The following is a 22,659-nucleotide window of genomic DNA, read 5'->3' as shown; positions in this document are numbered from 1 at the left end:
GCAACCAGCCGTGTTTGTGGATCAGAAGCAAGCATCATATAACAGAGCAAGCATCATAGGAAGGAACTGCAGATGCTGGTTTAAACCGAAGATAGACTTAAAAGGCTGGAGTAACTCAGCGGGACAGGCAGCATCTCTGGAGAGAAGGAATGGGTGACATTTCGGGTTGAGACAGGGCGAGGATCGGATTCCAGCGGGACATAAAAGACTGCAACATCTTCTGTCTGACCGAGACATGGCTGGTGCCGCCGAATCAGGTGATCTGCCCAACCGAGTCCTTCACTGTTTTCCGTGCGGAAAACACGGAACGGAAGAATCCGGGAAATCCAAGGATGGAGGAGTTTGACCGACAATAACTGGTGCAACCCCAGGAATATTAAGATGCTTTCTTGTTCCTGCTCGCCGGACCTGGAGCATCTGACTATCTCATGCCGTCCATTCTACCTTCCCCCGGGAGTTCAGCTCGGTGATTATCACAGCCGTCTATATTCCACCGCACTGTCGGCCCCGCACGATGTGTTGTGTCGACACCAAAACAAGAACCCTGATGCGGCTGTGCTGGTGGCTGGAGATTTTAATAGGGCAAATCTTAAAAAGGTCATGCCTAACCTCTGCCAACACGTCACGTGTGTCACCAGGGGGGATAGAACTTTGGACCACTGCTACACGCCATTCAGGAAAGGCTACAAGGTCGTTTCCCTCCCTCCTTTTGGAAAATCTGACCACGCTGCCATTTTCCTGCTGCTGGTGTATAAACAACGGATAGTACGGGAAACGGCGGTGACGAGGGACGTAAAGCTACTCAGCTTGCTCCAGTGCTCACCACAATATTCAACCTCTCCTCGGCCAAGTCCGTGGTCCCTGCATGCTTCAAAAGATCCATTATTGTACCGGTGCCAAAGAATGCCTCTCCAGCTTGTTTGAATGACTACCGACCAGTGGCCCTCACCTCGGTTGTCATGAAATGCTTCGAGAGGCTAATCAAGAACCACATCTGTGCCTTCCTCCCTCGCAATATGGACCCGCTGCAGTTCGCATACCGTCCGAACAGGTCCACGAATGATGCGGTCTCCCAGGTTCTGCACACCGCTCTCTCTCATTTTGACAGCCAGAAGGGGGGCTGAGTGAGGATGCTGTTCATTGATTTTAGTTCAGCTTTCAATACAATAGTCCCCACTAGACTTGCTGAGAAGCCGCTGAAACTGGGGCTTAGCACCCCTCTGTGTGCCTGGGTCCTGGACTTTCTCACCGCCAGGCCCCAAGTGGTCAAGATGGGGAGACAGACATCTAATCCCCTCAACCTGAGCACAGGATCCCCCCCAGGGTTGCGTCCTTAGCCCCCTACTGTACTCCCTGTACACACATGACTGTGTGGCCAGGTTCAGCTCAAACTCCATCATCAAGTTTGCTGATGACAGAGATGGCTGATCTGGCACTCTGGTGTCAGGACAGCAGCCTCCTCTTGAATGTCACAAAAACTGATTGTAGACTTTAGAAGGGCTCAACATCCAAGGACGTACACGCCACTGGAGATAAATGGGATTACTGTGGATAGGGTGAGCAGCTTTAAATACCTGGGAGTCCACATCACAGAGGATCTGACATGGACAACACACATTGCCGCACTGGTGATTAAGGCAAGGCAGCGCCTTTACCACCTCAGACAGTTGAGGAAATTCAGAGTCTCTCTAAGGATCCTTCAGTGCTTCTACTCTGGGGCTGTAGAAAGCATCTTGTCCGGCAACATCTCAATCTGGTTTGGGAACGGCTCTGCCCAGGACAGGAAAGCTCTGCGGAGAGTAGTGCATTTGGCTGAACGCACTATGGGAACTACACTCGCCCCCCTGCAGGACCTATACATCAGGAGGTGCAGATCCAGAGCCAGCAACATTATGGGGGACCCCTACCACCACAGCAACGGACTGTTCCAGCTGCTACGGTCAGGCAAACGCCTGCACTGTCACGCTGTGAAAACAGAGAGGATGAGATGGAGTTTCTTCCCACAGGCCATCAGGACTGTTAACTCTTATATCACCAAGGACTAATTTACTGTATTAATTAATTTTTTTGTGTTGTGTCTTTTAAAAAAAAATGTCTATTCTGTTTTGTAGTTTTAGCACAATCCACAGGCATTGCCACTTTCATTTCACTGCACATCTTGTATGTGTATGTGACAAAATAAAGTAGACTTGACTTGACTTGACTTCAGACATCAATAGAGTTCACAAGACAATGAAATCTGTTGTGTTATTGGGTTAATCAGTGATTTGAGAGTAAACTAAATAAATAGGTGATGGAGCAGGGTTGAAGGGTAGTCAAATAAATTGGTCAGAGGAAAGTGGAAAAATAATTCACCATTCTTTGAGCGTTGAACAATACATCAAAGGTTCAAGGGTATTTTTTTATTGTCACATGTACCAATTAAGGTACAGTGAAACTCATTTTACCATACAGCCATACTAAAAAAAGCAACATGATGACACACAACTACATAAAAGGTAACATAAACATCCACCACAGCCGTTTCCCCCACATTCCTCACTGTGATGGAAGGCAATAAAGTCAAAGTTGGACTGAATGACCTACTTTGAGCTGCAGACTATGTTGCCTCCATCACAGTGAGGGGGTGTTTGGAGTCACTGTGATGGACGTTTGTGTTGGGGTCATGTGTCTTGTGTTCTTTTTTTGTGTGTGACTGCTATGTAGTTTCGTTCGGTACCTTGGTACCGAATGACAAATAAAGCTCTGTTGAACTGTTGAACATTCTCTGAGCACAGTTCCACTCACTTTCACAGCAATGCACAAACAGACCTTAACCTCAAATGCAGCATCCTGCCACGTTGGTTTAATACAGCCAAAATACTGAAGATTGCAAAAGCATATTTGAAAATGAACACAAATAAGAAATATACACTTTGAATTGGCAGAAAATATTAACTGTTGCAAAAATCTATGGTCAACTTCCACTGGTCAGGTGGCAGTTGTACACCTTGGTTAAATAAGCACATTGAGCTGATTGCTTGTAACTTCAGCTGCCCTCTTGAACAGACCACAAAGATGGATGGTATTTTTTTGTTATGTGCCTGTTAGGATAGAACGAGCAAGAAACCACAAAAAGGTTGATTCCATTCCAACACTAACTATAAAGAAGAGAATTAGGAGCAGAGAAAATCCAAAATAGTAAATCTTACATCTGAAAAAGGTACAAGTATTATGGATGCAAGCAATTTGAAATGGAAACAGAAAATGTTGGTCATGTAGGAAAATAACTGCAGATGCTGGTATGAATCAAAGGTATCACAAAATGCCGGAGTAACTCAACGGGTCAGGCAGCACCTCAGGAGAGAAGGAATGGGTGACGTTTCGGGTCGAGACCCTTGCTCAGTCTGAAGAGTTACTCCAGCATTTTGTGATACCTTCGAAAATGCTGGTCAGATCAGCAGGTCAAGCAGTATCTCTGGAGACATTGATAAAAGGTCAACAAGGTCACAAAACAATTATCGTTCCACATTGTTCTCCTGAACATGTTCAGGGCCAATGCTCTTCTAACTCAATCTGCTGAGTCACCTGTGACCAATCACAGGTAGTTAAGGTCCACCTTTCTTTCAGGTGACCAAATAAATCATCAATCAGAGGTCAGATATATCTGCCTACCTCTACCTCTCTGTTGATTGTTATTTTTTAATCATAGGTCCTGATGCACAACACGAATGACTAATCATGGTCTAATCATGGATATCTTTATTATCTGAATCCTGTAATATTTTCTAACTGTCTCCAATCTTTTCCTTCATTCTGTAGATTACAGGTTGTACCTTGAGGAACCGAGGTGCCACAGTCTCCTTCAGGCAAATCCTGCCTTTCAGTCCTTGAATACTTCCAAGATTATCACAAAGAGCCTCTGAATTATTTTCAAGCACAGCTGATCCATGATTAATCAAATGTTCCAATATCTTGTCCCCTGCTTTGGCTGGAGCCAGCAATATTTTATCACCTTGTCTCACATTCAAGCAGGTTTTTCCACATATGTAATTCATGATCCAGATTTAAAGAATCGAAGTGCCAAATCGGGTCATCCTAACTTCCACTTTGTACCATCACAGCTGATGCAACCTCAAAATTGAATCAGAAAAAATCAACTCAGTAAACATCCTGCTCCAAAGCTCTGGAGAGAAACCCAAAATGAAATGAAAGGCCAGCAACATCTACTCCTGTAACCATGCTGGTCAATAGACAATAGACAATAGGTACAGGAGTAGGCCATTCAGCCCTTCGAGCCAGCACCGCCATTCAATGCGATCATGGCTGATCACTCTCAATCAGCACCCCGTTCCTGCCTTCTCCCCATACCCCCTCACTCCGCTATCCTTAAGAGCTCTATCCAGCTCTCTCTTGAAAGCATCCAACGAACTGGCCTCCACTGCCTTCTGAGGCAGAGAATTCCACACCTTCACCACTCTCTGACTGAAAAAGTTCTTCCTCATCTCCGTTCTAAATGGCCTACCCCTTATTCTTAAACTGTGGCCCCTTGTTCTGGGCTCCCCCAACATTGGGAACATGTTTCCTGCCTCTAATGTGTCCAATCCCCTAATTATCTTATATGTTTCAATAAGATCCTCCCTCATCCTTCTAAATTCCAGTGTATACAAGCCTAATTGCTCCAGCCTTTCAACATACGACAGTCCCGCCATTCCGGGAATTAACCTAGTGAACCTACGCTGCACGCCCTCAATAGCAAGAATATCATTCCTCAAATTTGGAGACCGAAACTGCACACAGTACTCCAGGTGCGATCTCACCAGGGCCCGGTACAACTGTAGAAGGACCTCTTTGCTCCTATACTCAACTCCTCTTGTTATGAAGGCCAACATTCCATTGGCTTTCTTCACTGCCTGCTGTACCTGCATGCTTCCTTTCAGTGACTGATGCACTAGGACACCCAGATCTCGTTGAACAACCCCTTTTCCTAACTTGACACCATTCAGATAATAATCTGCCTTTCTATTCTTACTTCCAAAGTGAATAACCTCACACTTATCTACATTAAACTGCATCAGCCATGTATCCGCCCACTCACACAACCTGTCCAAGTCACCCTGCAACCTTATTGCATCTTCCTCACAATTCACACTACCCCCCAGCTTAGTATCATCTGCAAATTTGCTAATGGTACTTTTAATCCCTTCATCTAAGTCATTGATGTTTATCGTAAATAGCTGGGGTCCCAGCACCGAACCTTGCGGTACCCCACTGGTCACTGCCTGCCATTCCGAAAGGGTCAATCTTCCTTCATCCATCCACTGTCACTAATTATCATAGGAGCACTGTTCAGTGTATGTAAACATCTAGCAACACCACTCACATTAAACATGTAATTTCCCTGTGAAAAGCCATTTCATTTTGTGTCAATTTCCAATCACTGGAGGGAGCTTATTTTCTCAGAGATGAACCACAAAGATGTCCATCATAGAGGGCCTCATCTAGGATAGAAGGGGGAAACCCATGTTCCCAAAAGAATGAGGACATCTTGGATGTCCAAGTATGGAACACCTCATCTTGGGAGCAGATGCGGCGGAGACGGAGGAATTGGGAGTAGGGGATAGAGTCTTTGCAAGAGGCAGAGTGGAAAGAAATGGGAAGAAGATAACCATGGGAGTCAGTCGGCCTTCACACGTATCTTCTCTGTATCCCGTAGTTCCGCTCTTTCTCCCCCTTCCCCCAGTCGCAACAGGAACAGAGACCCCCTGGTCCTGACTTTTCACCCCATTAACCATCGTATACAACACATCATCCTCCGACATTTTCGCCACTTCCAACAGGATCACTAGTCACATCTTCCCATCTTCACCCCTTTCTGTTTTCCGCAGAGACCGTTCCCTCCGCAACTCCTTAGTTCACTCATTCCTTCCCACCCAAACTCCCCAGTGCCTTTCCCCTGCAACCGCATTATATCGTATATATGTCATTATATCTCCCCACTAGATAGAGCTCTTAAGGATAGCGGAGTCAGGGGGTATGGGGAGAAGGCAGGAACGGGGTACTGATTGAGAATGATCAGCCATGATCACATTGAATGGCGGTGCTGGCTCAAAGGGCCGAATGGCCTCCTCCTGCACATATTGTCTATTGTCACTTGACTCTATCCAGGGACCATGACAGAATTTTCAGGTGAGGCAGAGGTTTACTTGCTTACAACCTCATCTACTGTATCTGGTTTTCCCTGTATGGGCTCTTATACTGTATATCAGCAACACCAAGCGTAGACTTGATGATAATTTTACTGAACACTTACACTCAGTCTGCCTTGGCCTACACGATCTCTTGGTTGCCAAACATTTTAACTCCCCTTTCCATATTAACCTTTCTGTCCTGGGCACCCTCCACTGTCAAAATAAGGTCACATGCAAATTGGATGACCTGCACCTCATATTTCGCTTGGGCAGCTTACAACCCAACGGTATGAACGTTGATTTCTCTCATTTCAAGTACCTCCTTCTTTCCCTCCCCTCTCCTCTCCAGGGCTGCAGTGCTGCTGAAGCTCACTGGAACGCCGCTCCGGCACCTCTGTAAAAAGAAAACTAAATAAACAGTGGGGAATTTTAACTAGCAGGGAATTTAACAGAACTCCAGAACCAGTGACAGCTCCAGCACGTACAAAATTAGCACTGCAACACTGCTCCTCTCCACCCCCTCCCCCACCCCAGTCGTTATACAAGTTCCACTGTTCACATCCTTGTATCTCCCGTGTTATCACACCTACCCCAGCCAACAATAGGCCATTGTGGGCTCCACCCTTCCTGAGGTTATTTGTTGCCAGCCCTGATTTGTTATGACAATAGACAATAGGTGCAGGAGTAGGCCATTCGACCCTTCGAGCCAGCACCGCCATTCACCGTGATCATGGCTGGTCATGACCATCAGTACCCTGTTCCTGCCTTCTCCCCATATCCCCTGCCCCGCTATCATTAAGAGCTCTATCTAACTCTCTCTTGAAAGCATCCAGAGAATTGGTCTCCACTGCCTTCTGAGGCAGAGAATTCCACAGCTTCACAACTCTCTGAGTGAAAAAGTTCTTCCTCATCTCCATTCTAAATGGCCTACCCCTTATTCTTAAACTGTGGCCCCTGGTTCGGGACTCCCCCAACATTGGGAACATGTTTCTTGCCTCTAGCATGTCCATTCCCTTAATAATCTGCTCCTATACTCAACTCCCCTTGTTATGAAGGCCAACATTCCATTGGCTTTCTTCACTGCCTGCTGTACCTGCATGCTTCCTTTCAGTGACTGATGCACTAGGACACCCAGATCTCGTTGTACTTCCTCTTTTCCTAACTTGACACCATTCACCTGTTCTTACCACCAAAGTGGATAACCTCACATTTATCCACATTAAACTGCATCTGCCATGCATCCGCCCACTCACACAACCTGTCCAAGTCACCCTGCAACCTCATAGCATCTTCCTCACAGTTCACACTGCCACCCAGCTTTGTGTCATCTGCAAATTTGCTAATGTTACTTTTATTCCCTTCATCCAAGTCATTAATGTATATTGTAAATAGCTGCGGTTCCAGCACCGAGCCTTGCGGTACCCCACTAGTCACTGCCTGACATTCTGAAAGGGACCCATTTATCCCCACTCTTTGCTTTCTGTCTGCCAACCAATTTTCTATCCATGTCAGTACCTACACCCAATACCATTACCCTTTCTTGCCTTCAGTTTATCCCCATCCCCCCACTTCTACATTCAGTTTGAAGAAGGGTTCCGACCCGAAACGTCACCTATTCTTTTTCTCCATAGATAGTCCCTGACCCGCTCAGTTACTCCAGCATTTTGTGTCTATCTTCGGTATAAACCAGCATCTGGTTCCTTCCTACTACATTCTTTGACTCCATCAGCCAAGAGGGACTGAAGTATTCCTCAACTTTGACTTGCATATTTAAAATTTGTTTCACATAAGCATGTAAGCTATGAATCCAATCATAATACATGAGTATAATCAAGCCACACACAAGTATAACAGTGCAAAGAAAAAAATAACAAAATGCAGAATATAATGTTGCAGTGTTACAATTACAGAGAAAATGCAGATTAAAAGATGCTCCTTGAATCCAGTGGAATATGTTTTCAAACTTTTGTATCTTCTGGCCAATGACTGGGGTGAAAATGGGCCTTGACTATGTTGGCTCCTTTCCCAAGGCACTGTGATGTGTGGATGGATTCGGGGGTGGGGAGGCTGGTTTGCGTAATGGACTGGGCTACATCTACAACTCTCTGCAAAGTCTTGCGGTCTTGGGCAGTGTTGTTACCAAACCAAGCTGTGATGCATCCCGATAGGATCTTTCTACAGTGTATCTGTAGAAGTTGGTCTGAGTTGTTAGAGACATGCTGAACTTCATTAGTCTTCTAAGGAAGTAGAGGCATTGGTGTGCTTTCTTGGCTGTAGCTTCAATGTAGTTGGTCCAGGAGAAATTGATAGCATGCGGCTTTTGACGCTTGAAAACCTTGGGCCATCTCCACATTGATGCTGACTGGAGCTTGTACACCACCTCACCTCCTGAAGTCAATAAGTATCTCCTTTTTCTTTGGTATCACAAAATGCTGGAATAACTCAGCAGGTCAGGCAGCATCTCAGGAGAGAAGGAATGGGTGACGTTTCAGGTCGAGACCCTTCTTCAGACTTCCTTCGTCTTTGTGACATTGAGGGAGAGGTTGTTGACTTGACTGGTATCAAAGAAAGACACATCTCTGCCCCAAAATATAATCCTACTCACTGCAATGCTGCATCCCTCTCCCCATCAGAACTGCCCCCTCCATCGACTCCTTTAAGTCCAGGCTCAAAACCTAATTCTACTCCCTAGCGTTTGAGGCTCATTGAGGAGGCGCTGTGAACTGTTTGCGTGCTACTGTATGTTTCATTTTTTTCCTTAGTACCTAATCAGATGTACAGCACTTTGGTCAACGTGGGTTGTTTTTAAATGTGCTATACAAATAAAATTGACTTGAAATTGACTTGACCTTCAATAAACTTCCATCTGGAGTGGAGCTCATCAAAACTGATGGAAAAGTGCTTATCCATGATGTCAACACTTTTAACCAAGGTTACCCAAACCTCAGTGATTGAGTTGCATTATGCAGATGACACTTACACGTTGCAAAATCATAATTATGAGAAACTTGAAAGAGCAAGGAAACTTTGGCTTTGAATGTAGAAATTAAACTTTTACCTCTCTCCGTGTGAGATAGATAACTTTTATCTGGGCTACAACATTGTAGATGCTTCCTGAGATAACCTGAAGAATCCATTGAAATTTAAAATGTTTGTTGAAGGGCCTGAGTCTTGATGAATTTGTCAATACATTACAGCATATTTAAATAGAAACCTAAAACATCATGTACCTTACAGACTACATGAATAATATAATTCAACAGTCTTTTGGAGGTATATAATTTATATTCTCATATTATATAATTTATACTTAATATGTGTTAATAAACATCATGTACCTTACAGACTACATGAATGATATCATTCAACAGTCTTTTGGAGGTATATAATTTATATTCTTAAATTATATAATTTATAATTAATATGTGTTTCTGGTTTGTACTATGCTCTAACGATTGCATCTGCTGACAGTCTGCCATGCTCAACATATAAGAAAGACCAGCCACAGTCGCAAAACCTCAAATCCCGTTACCTGCTGGGATCAGTGGGGAATGTGATTCACTACAGGTCCCGGGAAAGAAAATATCACTCATTTCACTAATACAAATGTCAGCTACTGACTAGGCAGTGGAGCTAATGTTTCCCTGTGCCATACTGTAAGACGCAAAACATTTTCGCCATGATGATTTTGAGGTCCTCCGAATAGAACCAGTCTTCCCTCCTGCCCCTTTTTTGTTGTTGGGTTAGGGAGATCCAAGATTTAGACCCAGTGACAATGAAGAAATAGTAATATATTTCCAAGTCAATACAGTGTTGTGAATCCATTGACTAGCTCATCTGTCCAATCGCCTCCACATGTCATGCTTCACAATGCGAGTGACATGAGAGGTGAACTGGTGATTTATTGCTATTATTGCACTATTCATTGTTTTTTATGTGTACGTATGTGTGTAAATATATACTGTATATGTGAGTACGTGTATATATACAAACACTAAACTTTTGTTTCTCGTTTATTTATTGTCAGAAAGATTTTAATAAGAACCTGAGGGGCAACGTTTCACATAAAGGGTGGTGGATAGGGAATGACCTGCCAGAGGAAGTAGTTGAGGCAGTGTCACAAGGGGACATGTTTAAGGATCTGACTAATAGAGCTGAAAAAGGCTCACTCATCTGTTTAGTCACAAATCAGTTTTATTGGCAAGAGAGAAAAAAACATTACTTGTGTAGGAACGAACTGCAGATGCTGGTTGATACAAATTGCTGGAGTAACTCAGCAGGACAGGCAGCAGCTCTGGAGAGAATTAATGGGTGACGTTTCTTCCCCCTCCCCTCCCCTCCTGCTCTTCCCCCTTCCCCTCACTCCCTTCCCTTTCCCTCCCTCTCTTCCCCCCCTCTTTCCCCCCTTCCTTCCCTCCCTCTCATCCCCTTCCCCTCCCTCTTCCCCTTCCCACTCTCTTCCCCTTCCCACTCTCTTCCCCTTCCCCTCCCTCTTCCCCTTCCCACTCTCTTCCCCTTCCCACTCTCTTCCCCTTCCCACTCTCTTCCCCCTTCCCTCCCTCTTCCCCCTCTTCCCCCTTCCCTCCCTCTTCCCCTTCCCACCCTCTCTCCCCCCTTCCCTCCCACTTCCCCTCTCTTCCCCTTGCCCCTTCCCTCCCTCTCTTCCCCTTCCCCTCCCTCTTCCCCTTCCCACTCTCTTCCCCCTTCCCTCCCTCTTCCCCCTCTTCCCCCTTCCCTCCCTCTTCCCCCTTCCCTCCCTCTTCCCCCTTCCCTCCCTCTTCCCCTTCCCACCCTCTCTCCCCCCTTCCCTCCCACTTCCCCCTCTCTTCCCCTTGCCCCTTCCCTCCCTCTCCTCCCCTTCCCTCCCCTTCCCTCTCTCTTCCCCTTCCTTCTCTTCCCCTTCCCTCCCTATTTCCCCTTCCCTCCTCCTTCCCCTTCCCCCTTGCCCCTTCCCTCCCTCTCTTCCTCTCCCCCCAGTGAGTTCTTTACGGCGTCATCACGTCCCCCCCCCCGTGTCAGGGGTCTATGCGTCATCACGGCCCCCCCCCGCCGTGTCAGGAGTCCACTGCGTGACACGTCATCACGCCCCCCACTGCGTCATCACGTCATCACGTCCCCCCGTGTCAGGAGTCTATGCGTCATCACTTCCCCCCCCCCCGTGTCAGGAGTCTATGCGTCATCACGTCCTCACGTCACGGCTGGGCCCGCCGCCTGTCGCCCGTCTCCATGGTGCTGCGGGTAAACACACGGCGGCGGCGAAATGGTGAGTGGCGGCCGGTGTCGGGGGGATAGTAGCCTATGTTTATCCGGGAGGGAATGCCGCAGATCGACACCCCATCCTCCCCTCATCCTCCCCCGGGGGCACTGAGTCCAGCTGGGGCTCCCCTGCCGGCCGCCCATGTCGGTCAGACAACAACCTGACGCGGCGTCTGCGGGACATCCCATCAAGAGGACATTACCAGGCCTGGCCTGGTCTATTGTGCCCTCGCCCCGTGCCGTGCCCACACATTCACCACACCTTCCAACCGACTGGATGTGGAGGAGGCCATTGCAGATGCTGGTTTACACCGAAGATAGACACAAAGTGCTGGAGTAACTCAGCGGGTCAGGCAGCATCTCTGGAGAGAAGGAATGGGTGACGTTTCGGGTCGAGACCCTTCTTCATACTGAGAGTCAGGGGAAACGGAGACACAGAGCTATGGAAACATAGAAACATAGAAAATAGGTGCAGGAGTAGGCCATTCGGCCCTTCGAGCCTGCACCGCCATTCAATATGATCATGGCTGACCATTCAGCTCAGTATCCTGTACCTGCCTTCTCTCCATACCCCCTGATCCCTTTAGCAAAAAGGGCCACATCTAACTCCCTCTTAAATATAGCCAATGAACTGACCTCAACTACCTTCTGTGGCAGAGAATTCCACAGACTCACCACTCTCTGTGTGAAGAAATGTTTTCTCATCTCGGTCCTAAAAGACTTCCCCCTTACCCTTAAGCTGTGACCCCTGGTTCTGGACTCCCCCAACATTGGGAACAATCTTCCCGCATCTAGCCTCTCCAACCCCTTAAGAATTTTATATGTTTCTATAAGATCCCCCCTCAGTCTTCTAAATTCCAGCGAGTACAAGCCCAGTCTATCTAGTCTTTCCTCATATGTAAATCCCGCCATCCCAGGGATCAATCTGGTGAACCTTCTCTGTACTCCCTCTAAGGCAAGAACGTCTTTCCTCAGGTTAGGAGACCAAAACTGCACACAGTACTCCAGGTGCGGTCTCACCAAGGCCCTGTACAACTGCAGCAGAACCTCCCTGCTCCTAAATTCAAATCCTCTTGCTATGAATGCCAACATACCATTTGCTTTCTTCACTGCCTGCTGCACCTGCATGCTTGCTTTCAATGACTGGTGCACCATGACACCCAGGTCACGTTGCATCTCCCCTTCTCCCAATCGGTCACCATTCAGGTAATACTCTGCTTTCCTGTTCTTGCCACCAAAGTGGATAACCTCACATTTATCCACATTATATTGCATCTGCCATGCATTTGCCCACTCGCCTAATCTATCCAAGTCACTCTGCAGCCTCCTAGCATCCTCCTCGCAGCTAACACTGCCACCCAGCTTCGTGTCATCCGCAAACTTAGAGATGTGCATTCAATTCCCTCGTCCAAATCATTAATATACACTGTAAATAACTGGGGTCCCAGCACTGAGCCTTGCGGTACCCTACTAGTCACTGCCTGCCATTCCGAAAAGGACCCGTTTATTCCTACTCTTTGCTTCCTGTCCGCCAACCAATTTTCTATCCACCTCAACACTGAACCCTCAATACCGTGTGCTTTAAGTTTGTACACCAATCTCCTATGTGGGACCTTGTCGAAGGCCTTCTGAAAGTCCAGATATAACACATCGACTGGTTCTCCCTTATCCACTCTACTAGTTACATCCTCGAAAAATTCTATAAGATTCGTCAGACATGATTTGCCTTTGGTAAATCCATGCTGACTTTGTCCGATGATTTCACCACTTTGCAAATGTAATGCTATCACATCTTTAATAACTGACTCTAGCATTTTCCCCACTACCGATGTTAGGCTAACTGGTCTATAATTCCCCGTTTTCTCTCTCCCTCCCTTTTTAAAAAGTGGGGTTACATTAGCTACCCTCCAGTCCTCAGGAACTACTCCAGAACCTAAAGAGTTTTGAAAAATTATCACTAATTGTAAGGGTAAGGTGTGAAAAGGAGACAGTGATCAAGGAAATGTAGAATGGTTCTGAAGGGCCTCGACCCGAAACGTCACCCATTCCTTCTCTCCAGAGATGCTGACTGTCCCGCTGAGTTACACCAGCTTTTTGTGTCTGTCCATGGTTCATTGTTAGCTGGGAAGGTGACAATGAGACATACAAACAATACAATTAATCGGAAGGACAGTGAAACTCGTCGGAGAACGAAGAAGGGGGAGGGAGGAGGTACAGGGACAGGTGTTGTATCTCCTGCGGTTAAAGGGGAAAGTACCTGGGGAGGGGGTGGTTTGGGTGGGAAGAGATAACTTAACCAGGGAGTTGCGGAGGGAACGGTCTCTGCGGAAAGCGAAAAGGGGTGGAGATGGGAAGATGTGGCTAGTGGTGGATCCATTTGGAGGTGGCGACTGGTCCTGCTTCCCTTTCCTTCAGGCATTCAAGGCAAAGGTACTGTACTAACCGCTAACCCAGTTGAAGGTTTGAGGGAGAAAGGGCGAGTGGCTGATTGGAGATGTCCTCTGCCTTTAACAAACATAGTCTTGCTCCTGCTGTTGTGAATAGATCCCTCACACAAAATGCTGGAATAACTCAGCGGGACAGGCAGCCTCTCTGGAGGGAAGGAATTGGTGGCTGGATCTCCTTGTTTCTAACCATTTTAATCCTCATCCCATTACCATACTGACCTATCTGTCCTGGGCCTCCTCCATTGTCAGGATGAGGCCACGTGCAAACAACAGATGGCACATGAGGCGCAGCACCTCACATTCCACTTGGATAGCTTACAGCTTAACAGTATGAACATTGAATTTTCCAAATTAGGGAACACCCCACCCCATTCTTACCCTTCTCTGCCTCCCCCGTCCTGGCTCTTCACACTGTCCTGACTCACCTAGAGAGACAGGGCACGTACGTGAGGATGCTATTCATAGACTATAGCTCCGCCTTCAACACGGTCATCCCCACCAAGCTCATCACCAAACTCCACCAGCTAGGCCTCAGCTCGTCATTATGTGACTGGATCCTGGACTTCCTGCTGGAACGACCGCAGGCAGTGAGAATGGGCCCGCACCTGTCCTCCACTATCACCCTGAGTACCGGCACACCACAGGGCTGTGTTCTGAGCCCCATGCTCTACTCCCTCTTCACACACGACTGTGTTCCTGCATTCGACACCAACACCATTGTCAAGTTTGCAGATGACACAACGGTGATCGGGCTTATCACCAACGGGGATGAAACAAACTATAGAGCGGAGGTGCAGAACCTGGCGGACTGGTGCTCGGATAACAACCTGTCCCTAAATACCACCAAGACCAAGGAGCTGATCATCAACTTCCGTAGGTCACATAACGGGGAATATGCCCCGATCTCTATCAACGGGGACAGTGTGGAGAGAGTGTCCAGCTTCAAGTTTCTGGGCACTCACATTTCGGAGGACCTAACATGGTCCAATAATACTGCTGCGCTGGTCAAGAAGGCACAACAAAGACTGTTCTACTTAAGAACACTGAAAAAGTCTGGTCTACCCCAACAGCTGCTGACGACCTTCTACCGCTGCACCATAGAGAGCATCCTAACGCATGGCATCCCTGTGTGGTACCTCAGCTGCACGGAGGCAGAAAGGAAAGCTCTACAGCGGGTAGTCCATAGAGCTCAGAGGGCCATCGGAACACAGCTACCAGACTTGGAGGGCATCTACAACACACGATGCCTCAGAAAAGCCACCAGCATCCACAAAGACTCTTCACACCCCTGCAACAGTCTGTGCGAACTCCTTCCATCGGGCAGACGATACAAGGCCTTCTATGCCCGCACCTCCAGACTCAGGAACAGCTTCATCCCCAGGGCCATAGCTGCTATGAACCGGTCCTGCTGAGCCGGATGGCCACAACGCATAGATCAACTTGCACTTTACCCTGTCTAAAAAACTGTTACAATGGTTTCGTTTCGTTGGGTTGCTGTTAATTACTTAAATTATTGCATCGTATGGGTGGCGCATTCCCAATCTCGTTGTACCCCTGGGTACAATGACAATAAAGATATATTGTATTGTATTGTATTGTACTTCCTGATCACGGTGCACACCCATTGTCCCACTATCCCACTCTCCACCCCACCCCATCCCCTTCCACCTGTATCCCTATAGCTTTTTTTTCCTTTGTTCCTCTTTTGTCATCCATTTGATCCCTTTTCATCTCTTACCATCGCATACCATCTGCCTGTCAGCCCCTCCCCATCTGCTCACCCGTATCCAACTATGATTTGCCAGGGTAGACACAAAATGCTGGAGTAACACAGCGGGTCAAGCAGCATCTCGGGAGAGAAGACCGGCCTTCCTCAGACTGATGGGTCTCAACCCGAAACGTCACCCATTCCTTCTCTCCCGAGATGCTGCTTGATCCAGCATTTTGTGTCTACCCACGAGTTTAACCAGCATCTGCAGTTTTTTTCCTACTATGATTTTTCAGGCTTTGTCCCACCTCCAACTCCCTTACTTTCCCCCACTACAATAAGTCTGAAGAAGGTCCCGACCCAAAATATTGCCTGTCCATGTCCTCCAGAGATGTGGCCTGACCATCCAGGTTACTCCAGCACTTTGTGTTGTACCCTAGTTGGAATTACCTGCCACGACTTGGATCACGGATGTGGTCGTTCTTGAGAAAACGCAGTATATTCTCGGTCTTAAAGTGAATGATATAAATTTGACCTGAAGGTTTCGGCATACTTAATTGCTCACATCAAAACAAATGTAATGCTTATGAAACTTTCCCTTTAAACAGGCACCAAAAAAGAAAAAAGGAAAAGCAGGCAAGAAGGCAAAAATACCAACAGTTATCGATGGCATTTCCACAGAGGATATGCCGAAGGAGCAGGTAATAAATATTCTCATGTTCTGTGAAATGAAGATTCATTTGAACCTTATCTGTTGCGCAATCAGTTTGTTGTTAAATCACATGGTGGTAGTTTGAGTCCAATCTTAGAAGGTAGGATTACATTTGTTGAAAGGCATTTTGAAAAAGGGGATGAGGAATGATGTGAAAACAAGAACTTTAGTTTATTGTCCCTTTCTTGAAAGGCAGTGAGAGCAAATTCAATGTTGACTTTCAATGGTGAATTGGATGAATAATTGAAAAGGGGTGCTTTGAAAGACCATGGATAAGAGCATGGGATGAGGGGGGATGAGGGGGGGGGGGGGGGGCACTAATTGAATAACTGTTTCAAGGGGGAGGCTTAGGAATGATAAAGCAGAGTTGCCACAATTATTTATCTTCAATAGTTCAAGTGTGTCAGTGGTTAAAATAATTATTTTTTGACTATTCACAGTTGGAAGAACATATTGTGCGGCTACGTGAAGAGCTTGACAGAGAACGTGAAGAACGGAATTACTTTCAGCTCGAGCGCGATAAAATCCATACATTTTGGGACATCACAAAGCGGCAGCTGGAGGAGAGGAAGTCAGAATTGAGGAACAAAGACCGAGAAATGGAAGATGCAGAGGAACGGCACCAGGTGGAAATTAAGGTAAGGGGAGGAATTCAACAAAATCATTAAGAAAATTAACATGCAGAGATAAGAAGACTTACCACTCCACCACGCTCCACATCCAACAAATCACAGAGGCTGATGATTCCAGACTTGTTTTGACCTTTACAGTAATTAGATCACAGCAATTCGGTTGATAGACGCAAAATGCTGGAGTAACTCAAAGGGACAGGCAGCATCTCTGGAGAGAAGGAACAGGTGACGTTTCGGGTCGAGACCCTTCTTCAGTCTGAGGAAGGGTCTCAACCCAAAACGTCACCAATTCCTTCCCTCCAGAGACGCTGCCTGTCCCGCTGAGTTATTCCAGCATTTTGTGTCCAACTTCAATTTAAAACAGCAATTGCAGTTCTTTCTTGCACAACAATTCTACATTGAACTCTATTTGTTTGTCCTTGTGTCTTGTGTATCCTTGACCAACAAAAAAGTAATACATTTCTCAAGTTTTTAACATTTTAATTCAGTAGGTTTCTTTTCTTTTGTGGGAGGAAGCAAATATATTATTCCATGACCAATTATATGAAAAAGTGTTGCCTTCTAATGGCATATCTCATTCAAAAATTCCAGGATTCTTCCAGGAGAAAAAAAAAATCCCTATTTTTGCTAATCACTAATTCTTTTTATTTAACATATCAATTGGAGAACCTATAAGGATTCCTTTCCAATGATAATATATCTTTTTGAAATTTGATGCCCAGCACTTAATATAAAGTCCAAACTGGCTGTTTACAATACCTTACTTTGAATTCTATCGCTCAGTAGTTAATATTTCATTTTCTGATTTGTTACCTTTTGTACCTGGATATTGATTTTCAGTCATTGGCCACATAAGCATGTAAGTATCTTTTTTTTTTACAGTTTGGAGTTGTTCAATGTTTGACTCCTTCATCAGCATCAGTAATGTATAAGGTGAAAAGTTAAGACACTAGTACACATTCTTGAAGAACACCACTTGCCATACATTAACTGCAGAAAGTTTATTTGTACTGTGCCTTGTATCCAACCTCCTAGCTATTTACCAATCTATTTAGAGTCAGTTATACAGTGTGGAAACAGGCCCTTTGGCCCAGCTTGCCCACACCGGCCAAAGTCCCATCTACACTCGTCCCACCTCCTGCGTTTCGCCCATATCCCTCCAAACTTGTCCTATCCATGTACCTGTCTAACTGTTTCTTAAACGTTGGGTTAGTCCCAGCCTCAACATCTCCTCTGGCAGCTTGTTCCATACACCCACCACTCTGTGTGAAAAAGTTACCCCTCAGATTCCTATTAAATCTTTTCCCCTTCACCTTGAACCTATGTCCTCTGGTCCTCGATTCCTCTTCTCTGGGCAAGAGATTCTGCGCATCTACCTGATTTATTCCTCTCATGATTTTATACACAAATTTATTTCACGATATTACCTTATTTCACAAGGCTAAAATTGTCAGAGTTGTACAGCACAGAAGCAAGCCCTTTGTCCACTACTTCTATGTTGATCTTTTACTCATACATATTAATCCAATTTGCCTGCATTGGGTCCATTTCCTTCTATGCTTTGTTTATTTAAGTGTCTCTCAAAATGTCTTCTAAATGCGTGATTGTATCTGGCTGTACCACCTTTTTTGGTGACGAGTTCCAAATATTAACCAGGCTCTGTGCAAAAAAATCTATCCTCTCAAATCTCCTTTAAAACTCCTTCCTCTCACCTTATACCTATGTCCTCTTATTTTTGATACGCCTACCATTGGAAAAGATTCTGACTATCCTAACAAAGCCTCATATCAATCTTATATACCACTACAACAGCACCGAAGGTATTTATTCACAAAATGCTGGAGTAACTCAGCAGGTCAGGCAGCATCTCAGGAGAGAAGGAATGGGTGACGTTTCGGGTCGAGACCCTTCTTCAGACTGATGTCAGGGGGGCGGGGCAAAGGAAGGATATAGTTGGAGACAGGGAGATAGAGGGAGATCTGGGAAGGGGGAGGGGAAGAGAGGGACAGAGGAACTATCTAAAGTTGGAGAAGTTGATGTTCATACCGCTGGGCTGCAAGCTGCCCAGACGAAATATGAGGTGCTGTTCCTCCAATTTCCGGTGGGCCTCACTATGGCACTGGAGGAGGCCCATGACAGAAAGGTCAGACTGGCCGAAACATCACCCATTCCTTCTCTCTTGAGATGCTGCCTGACCTGCTGAGTTACTCCAGCATTTTGTGAATAAATACCTTCGATTTGTACCAGCATCTGCAGTTATTTTCTTATACTACAACAGCACCCCTCGGTCTCCTTTGTTCATGGAAACAAACTCAGACCATCCAATCTCCCCACAACTAAACGAGGTAACATTCTAGTCAATTTCCTCTGCACTCTGAATCACAACCACAGCCATTCCTTCTCTCCAGAGATGTTGCCTGTCCCGCTGAGTTACTCCAGCTTTTTGTGTCTATCTTCAGTTTAAACCAGCATCTACAGTTCCTTCTAACACACAACTTTCCTGTTGTGTGGTGATCAGAACGGCACACAATACTCCAAGTGTGCTCGAACCTGTCTTTTGTGAAGTTTCAACACAATGTTCCAACCTTTACATTCTATGCCTGACCTATGAAAGAAAACACGCCATACATATCCTTCATTTTTCTATCCCCCTGTTGCCACTCTCAGGGTACATTTCACCATTAACATTCCTCAATGCCCTATTATTTACTGTATAAGTCCCAAAGCTATTACTTCATACTTATCAGGATTAAATTCCACCTGCTATTGCTCCGCCCAACTTGCTGTCTGATCTATATCCTGCTGTAGCCCCAGACAACCTTTCTCATTATCCACAACACAACCAACTTTCACATCATTGGCGAATTTACTATTGAAACCTCCTATTCAAATCAAAGTCATTAATATAGATCACAAGTCCCAGGAGTCCCAGTAGTGATCCCTCCGGTACTGGAATGTATACGGGATGGGTTTTTAAACCAATATGTAGAAGTACCGACTAGAGGACAGGCCATCCTAGACTGGGTATTGTGTTATGAGGAAGGATTAGTTAGCGATCTTGTTGTGCAAAGCCCCTTGGGCAACAGTGACCATAATATGATGGAATTCTGCATTAGGATAGAAAGTGACATGGTTAATTCAGAGACTAGGGTCCTGAACTTAAAGAAAGGAGACTTTGAAGGTATGAGACGAGCATTGGCTAGGTTAGACTGGCAAAGTATATTTAAAGGGTTGACGGGCGAGATGCAATGGCAAAAATTTAAAGACCGCATGGATGAACTCCAAAAATTGTTCATCCCTGTCTGGCGAAAAAGTTAAATGGGGAAGGCGGCTCAACTGTGGCTAACAAGGGAAATCAAGGATAGTGTTAAATCCAAGGAAAAGGCATATAAATTGGCCAGAAGAAGCAGCAGACCGGACTGGGAGAACAAAGGGGTTAATTAAGAGGGGGGAAAAAGAGCATGAAAGAAAGCTTGCGGGGAATATAAAAACAGACTCTAAAAGCTTCTTTAGATATGTAAAAATGAAAAGATTAGTGAAGTCAAATGTAGGTCCCTTACAATCAGAGACAGGTGAATTTATAATGGGAAACAAGGAAATGTCAGAACAGTTAAACGAGTACTTTGGTTATGTCTTCACTAAGGAAGACACAAACAATCTCCCAGAAATACTAGGGGACCGAGGATCTAGTGGGAGGGAGGAACTGAAGGGAATCCACATTAGTCAGGAAATGGTGTTAGGTAAACTGTTGGGACTGAAGGCCGATAAATCCCCAGGGGCAGATGGTCTGCATCCCAGAGTACATTGGTGATTATTTTCCAATGTTCTCTTGACTCTGGATCAGTTCCTGTGGACTGGAGGGTAGCCAATGTAACTCCACTTTTTAAGAAAGGAGGGAGAGAGAAACGGGGAATTATAGACCAGTTAGCCTTACATCGGTAGTGGATAAGACGCTTGAGTCGATTGTTAAAGATGTTACAGCAGCGCATTTGGAAAGCAGTGACAGGATCGGTCAAGTTTAGCATGGATTTATGATGGGGAAATCATACTTGACTAATCTTCTGGAATTTTTTGAGGATGTAACAAGTACAATGGATAAGGGAGAGCCAATGGATGTGGTGTATTTGGATTTTCAAAAAGCCTTTGACAAGGTCCCACACAAGAGATTACTGTGCAAAATTAGAACACATGGTATTGGGGGTAGGGTAGTGATATGGATAGAGAACTGGTTGGCAGCAAGGAAGCAAAGAGTAGGAATTAATGGGTCCTTTTCAGAATGGCAGACAGTGACTAGTGAGGTGCCGCAAGGCTCGGTGCTGGGACCCCAGTTATTTACAATATATATTAATGATTTATACGAGGGAATTAAATGTGACATCTCCAAGTTTATGGATGACACAAAGCTGGGTGGCAGTGTGAGCTGCGATGAGGATGCTTTGAGGCTGCAGGGTGACTTGGTTAGGTTGGGTGAGTGGGCAGATGCATAGCAGATGCAGTGTAATGTGGATAAATGTGAGGTTATCCACATTCGTGGCAAGAACAGGAAGGTAGATTATTATCTGAATGGTGTCAGATTAGGAAAAGGGAGGTGCAACGAGACCTGGGTGTGCTTGTACATCAGTCACTGAAATTAAGCATGCAAGTACAGCAGGCAGTGAAGAAAGCTAATGGCATGTTGGCCTTCATTGCGAGAGGATTTGAGTTTAGGAGCAAGAAGGTCCTTTTGCAGTTATACAGGGCCCTGGTGAGACTGCACCTGGAGTGTTGTGTGCAATTTTGGTCTCAATTGAAGAAGGACATTATTGCTATTGAGGGAGTGCAGCGTAGGTTGACCAGGTTAATTCCTGGGCTGGCTGGACTGACTTATGATGAAAGGATGGGTCGACTGGGCTTGTATTCACTGGAATTTAGAAGGATGAGAGGGGATCTTATAGAAATATAAAATTCTTAAAGGATTGGACAGGCTAGATGCAGGAAAAATGTTCCCGATGTAAGGGGAGTCTAGAACCAGGGGTCACAGTTTAAGAATAAAGGGTAGGCCATTTAGGACTGCGATGAGGAAAAACTACTTCACCCAGAGAGTTGTGAATTGTCTCCCACAGAAGGCAGTGAAGGCCAATTTACTGGATGTTTTCAAGAGAGAGTTAGATTTAGCTCTTGGGGCTAAAGGAATTAAGGGATATGGGGAAAAAGCAGGACATGGTACTGATTTTGGATGATCAGCCATGATCATATTGAATGGCGGTGCTGGCTCTAAGGGCCGAATGGCCTACTCCTGCACCTATTTTGCTATGTTTCCATGGTACACCACTGGTCATAGGCTTTCAATCCTTCCACCACTACCCTCTGTCTCCTCTCAGCTCTAGTGTGTTTGTCGGCAGTAAGATTATGTACTAGTTTAGCTAGTAGTGGCCCATCCATCACTTCCACATTGACTGTTCATACATGGTCAAATATTTAGACTCCCTCTTAAGGATTAGAGATTCTAGTTCCATCCCACATTCCACTTGAAGGCCTGAACTATAGGGAGAGATTGGGCAGGCGAGGACTTTATTCCTTGGAGTGCAAGAGGATGAGGGGTGATATTGTAAAGGTGTACAAGATCTCTTGGTCGGCATGGGCATATTGGGCCAAAGGGGCTGTTTCCAGCTGTATGACTCTGACTGTGTGACACATTCAATGTCAAACCTCTGGTTTAACTTTCAGTTTAACCTGTGGTTAACATGGATTTATC

At 45.7% G+C, this 22,659-nt stretch overlaps 2 protein-coding genes across 7 annotated transcripts in view; one reads left to right on the top strand and one right to left on the bottom strand.

Moving 5' to 3' along the window:
* Nucleotides 1–17,155, bottom strand: part of dbndd1 (dysbindin domain containing 1) — a 44,833-nt gene extending 27,678 nt beyond the window's left edge. For 2 of the 5 annotated variants that reach the window (XM_078400837.1, XM_078400839.1), the window contains exons 1-2: nucleotides 16,994–17,142; nucleotides 6,490–6,564 (exon numbers count right to left, since the gene is read on the bottom strand). Coding sequence is in view for 2 of the 5 variants with exons in the window: in XM_078400833.1 (XP_078256959.1) it covers nucleotides 6,490–6,578; nucleotides 16,994–17,013 (109 nt within the window). In the remaining 3 variants the exon portion in view is untranslated. Of the gene's footprint in view, nucleotides 1–6,489; nucleotides 6,579–16,993 lie in introns of all 5 variants that reach the window. The other 3 variants (XM_078400833.1, XM_078400834.1, XM_078400838.1) reach the window with 3 other exon arrangements.
* Nucleotides 11,321–22,659, top strand: part of drc4 (dynein regulatory complex subunit 4) — a 33,314-nt gene continuing 21,975 nt past the window's right edge. For both annotated transcript variants that reach the window (XM_078400831.1, XM_078400832.1), the window contains exons 1-3: nucleotides 11,321–11,433; nucleotides 16,190–16,282; nucleotides 16,734–16,931. In XM_078400831.1, the coding sequence (XP_078256957.1) occupies nucleotides 11,431–11,433; nucleotides 16,190–16,282; nucleotides 16,734–16,931 (294 nt within the window). In that variant the 5' untranslated portion in view covers nucleotides 11,321–11,430. The remainder of the gene's footprint in view (nucleotides 11,434–16,189; nucleotides 16,283–16,733; nucleotides 16,932–22,659) is intronic.

The sequence above is a fragment of the Rhinoraja longicauda genome, chromosome 6 (genome assembly GCF_053455715.1).
Source record: "Rhinoraja longicauda isolate Sanriku21f chromosome 6, sRhiLon1.1, whole genome shotgun sequence".
In the NCBI taxonomy this organism is placed as follows: Eukaryota; Metazoa; Chordata; class Chondrichthyes; order Rajiformes; family Arhynchobatidae; genus Rhinoraja; species Rhinoraja longicauda.
The sequence above is the reverse complement of the archived record's forward strand: the minus strand, read 5'-3'. Positions and strand labels throughout refer to the sequence as shown.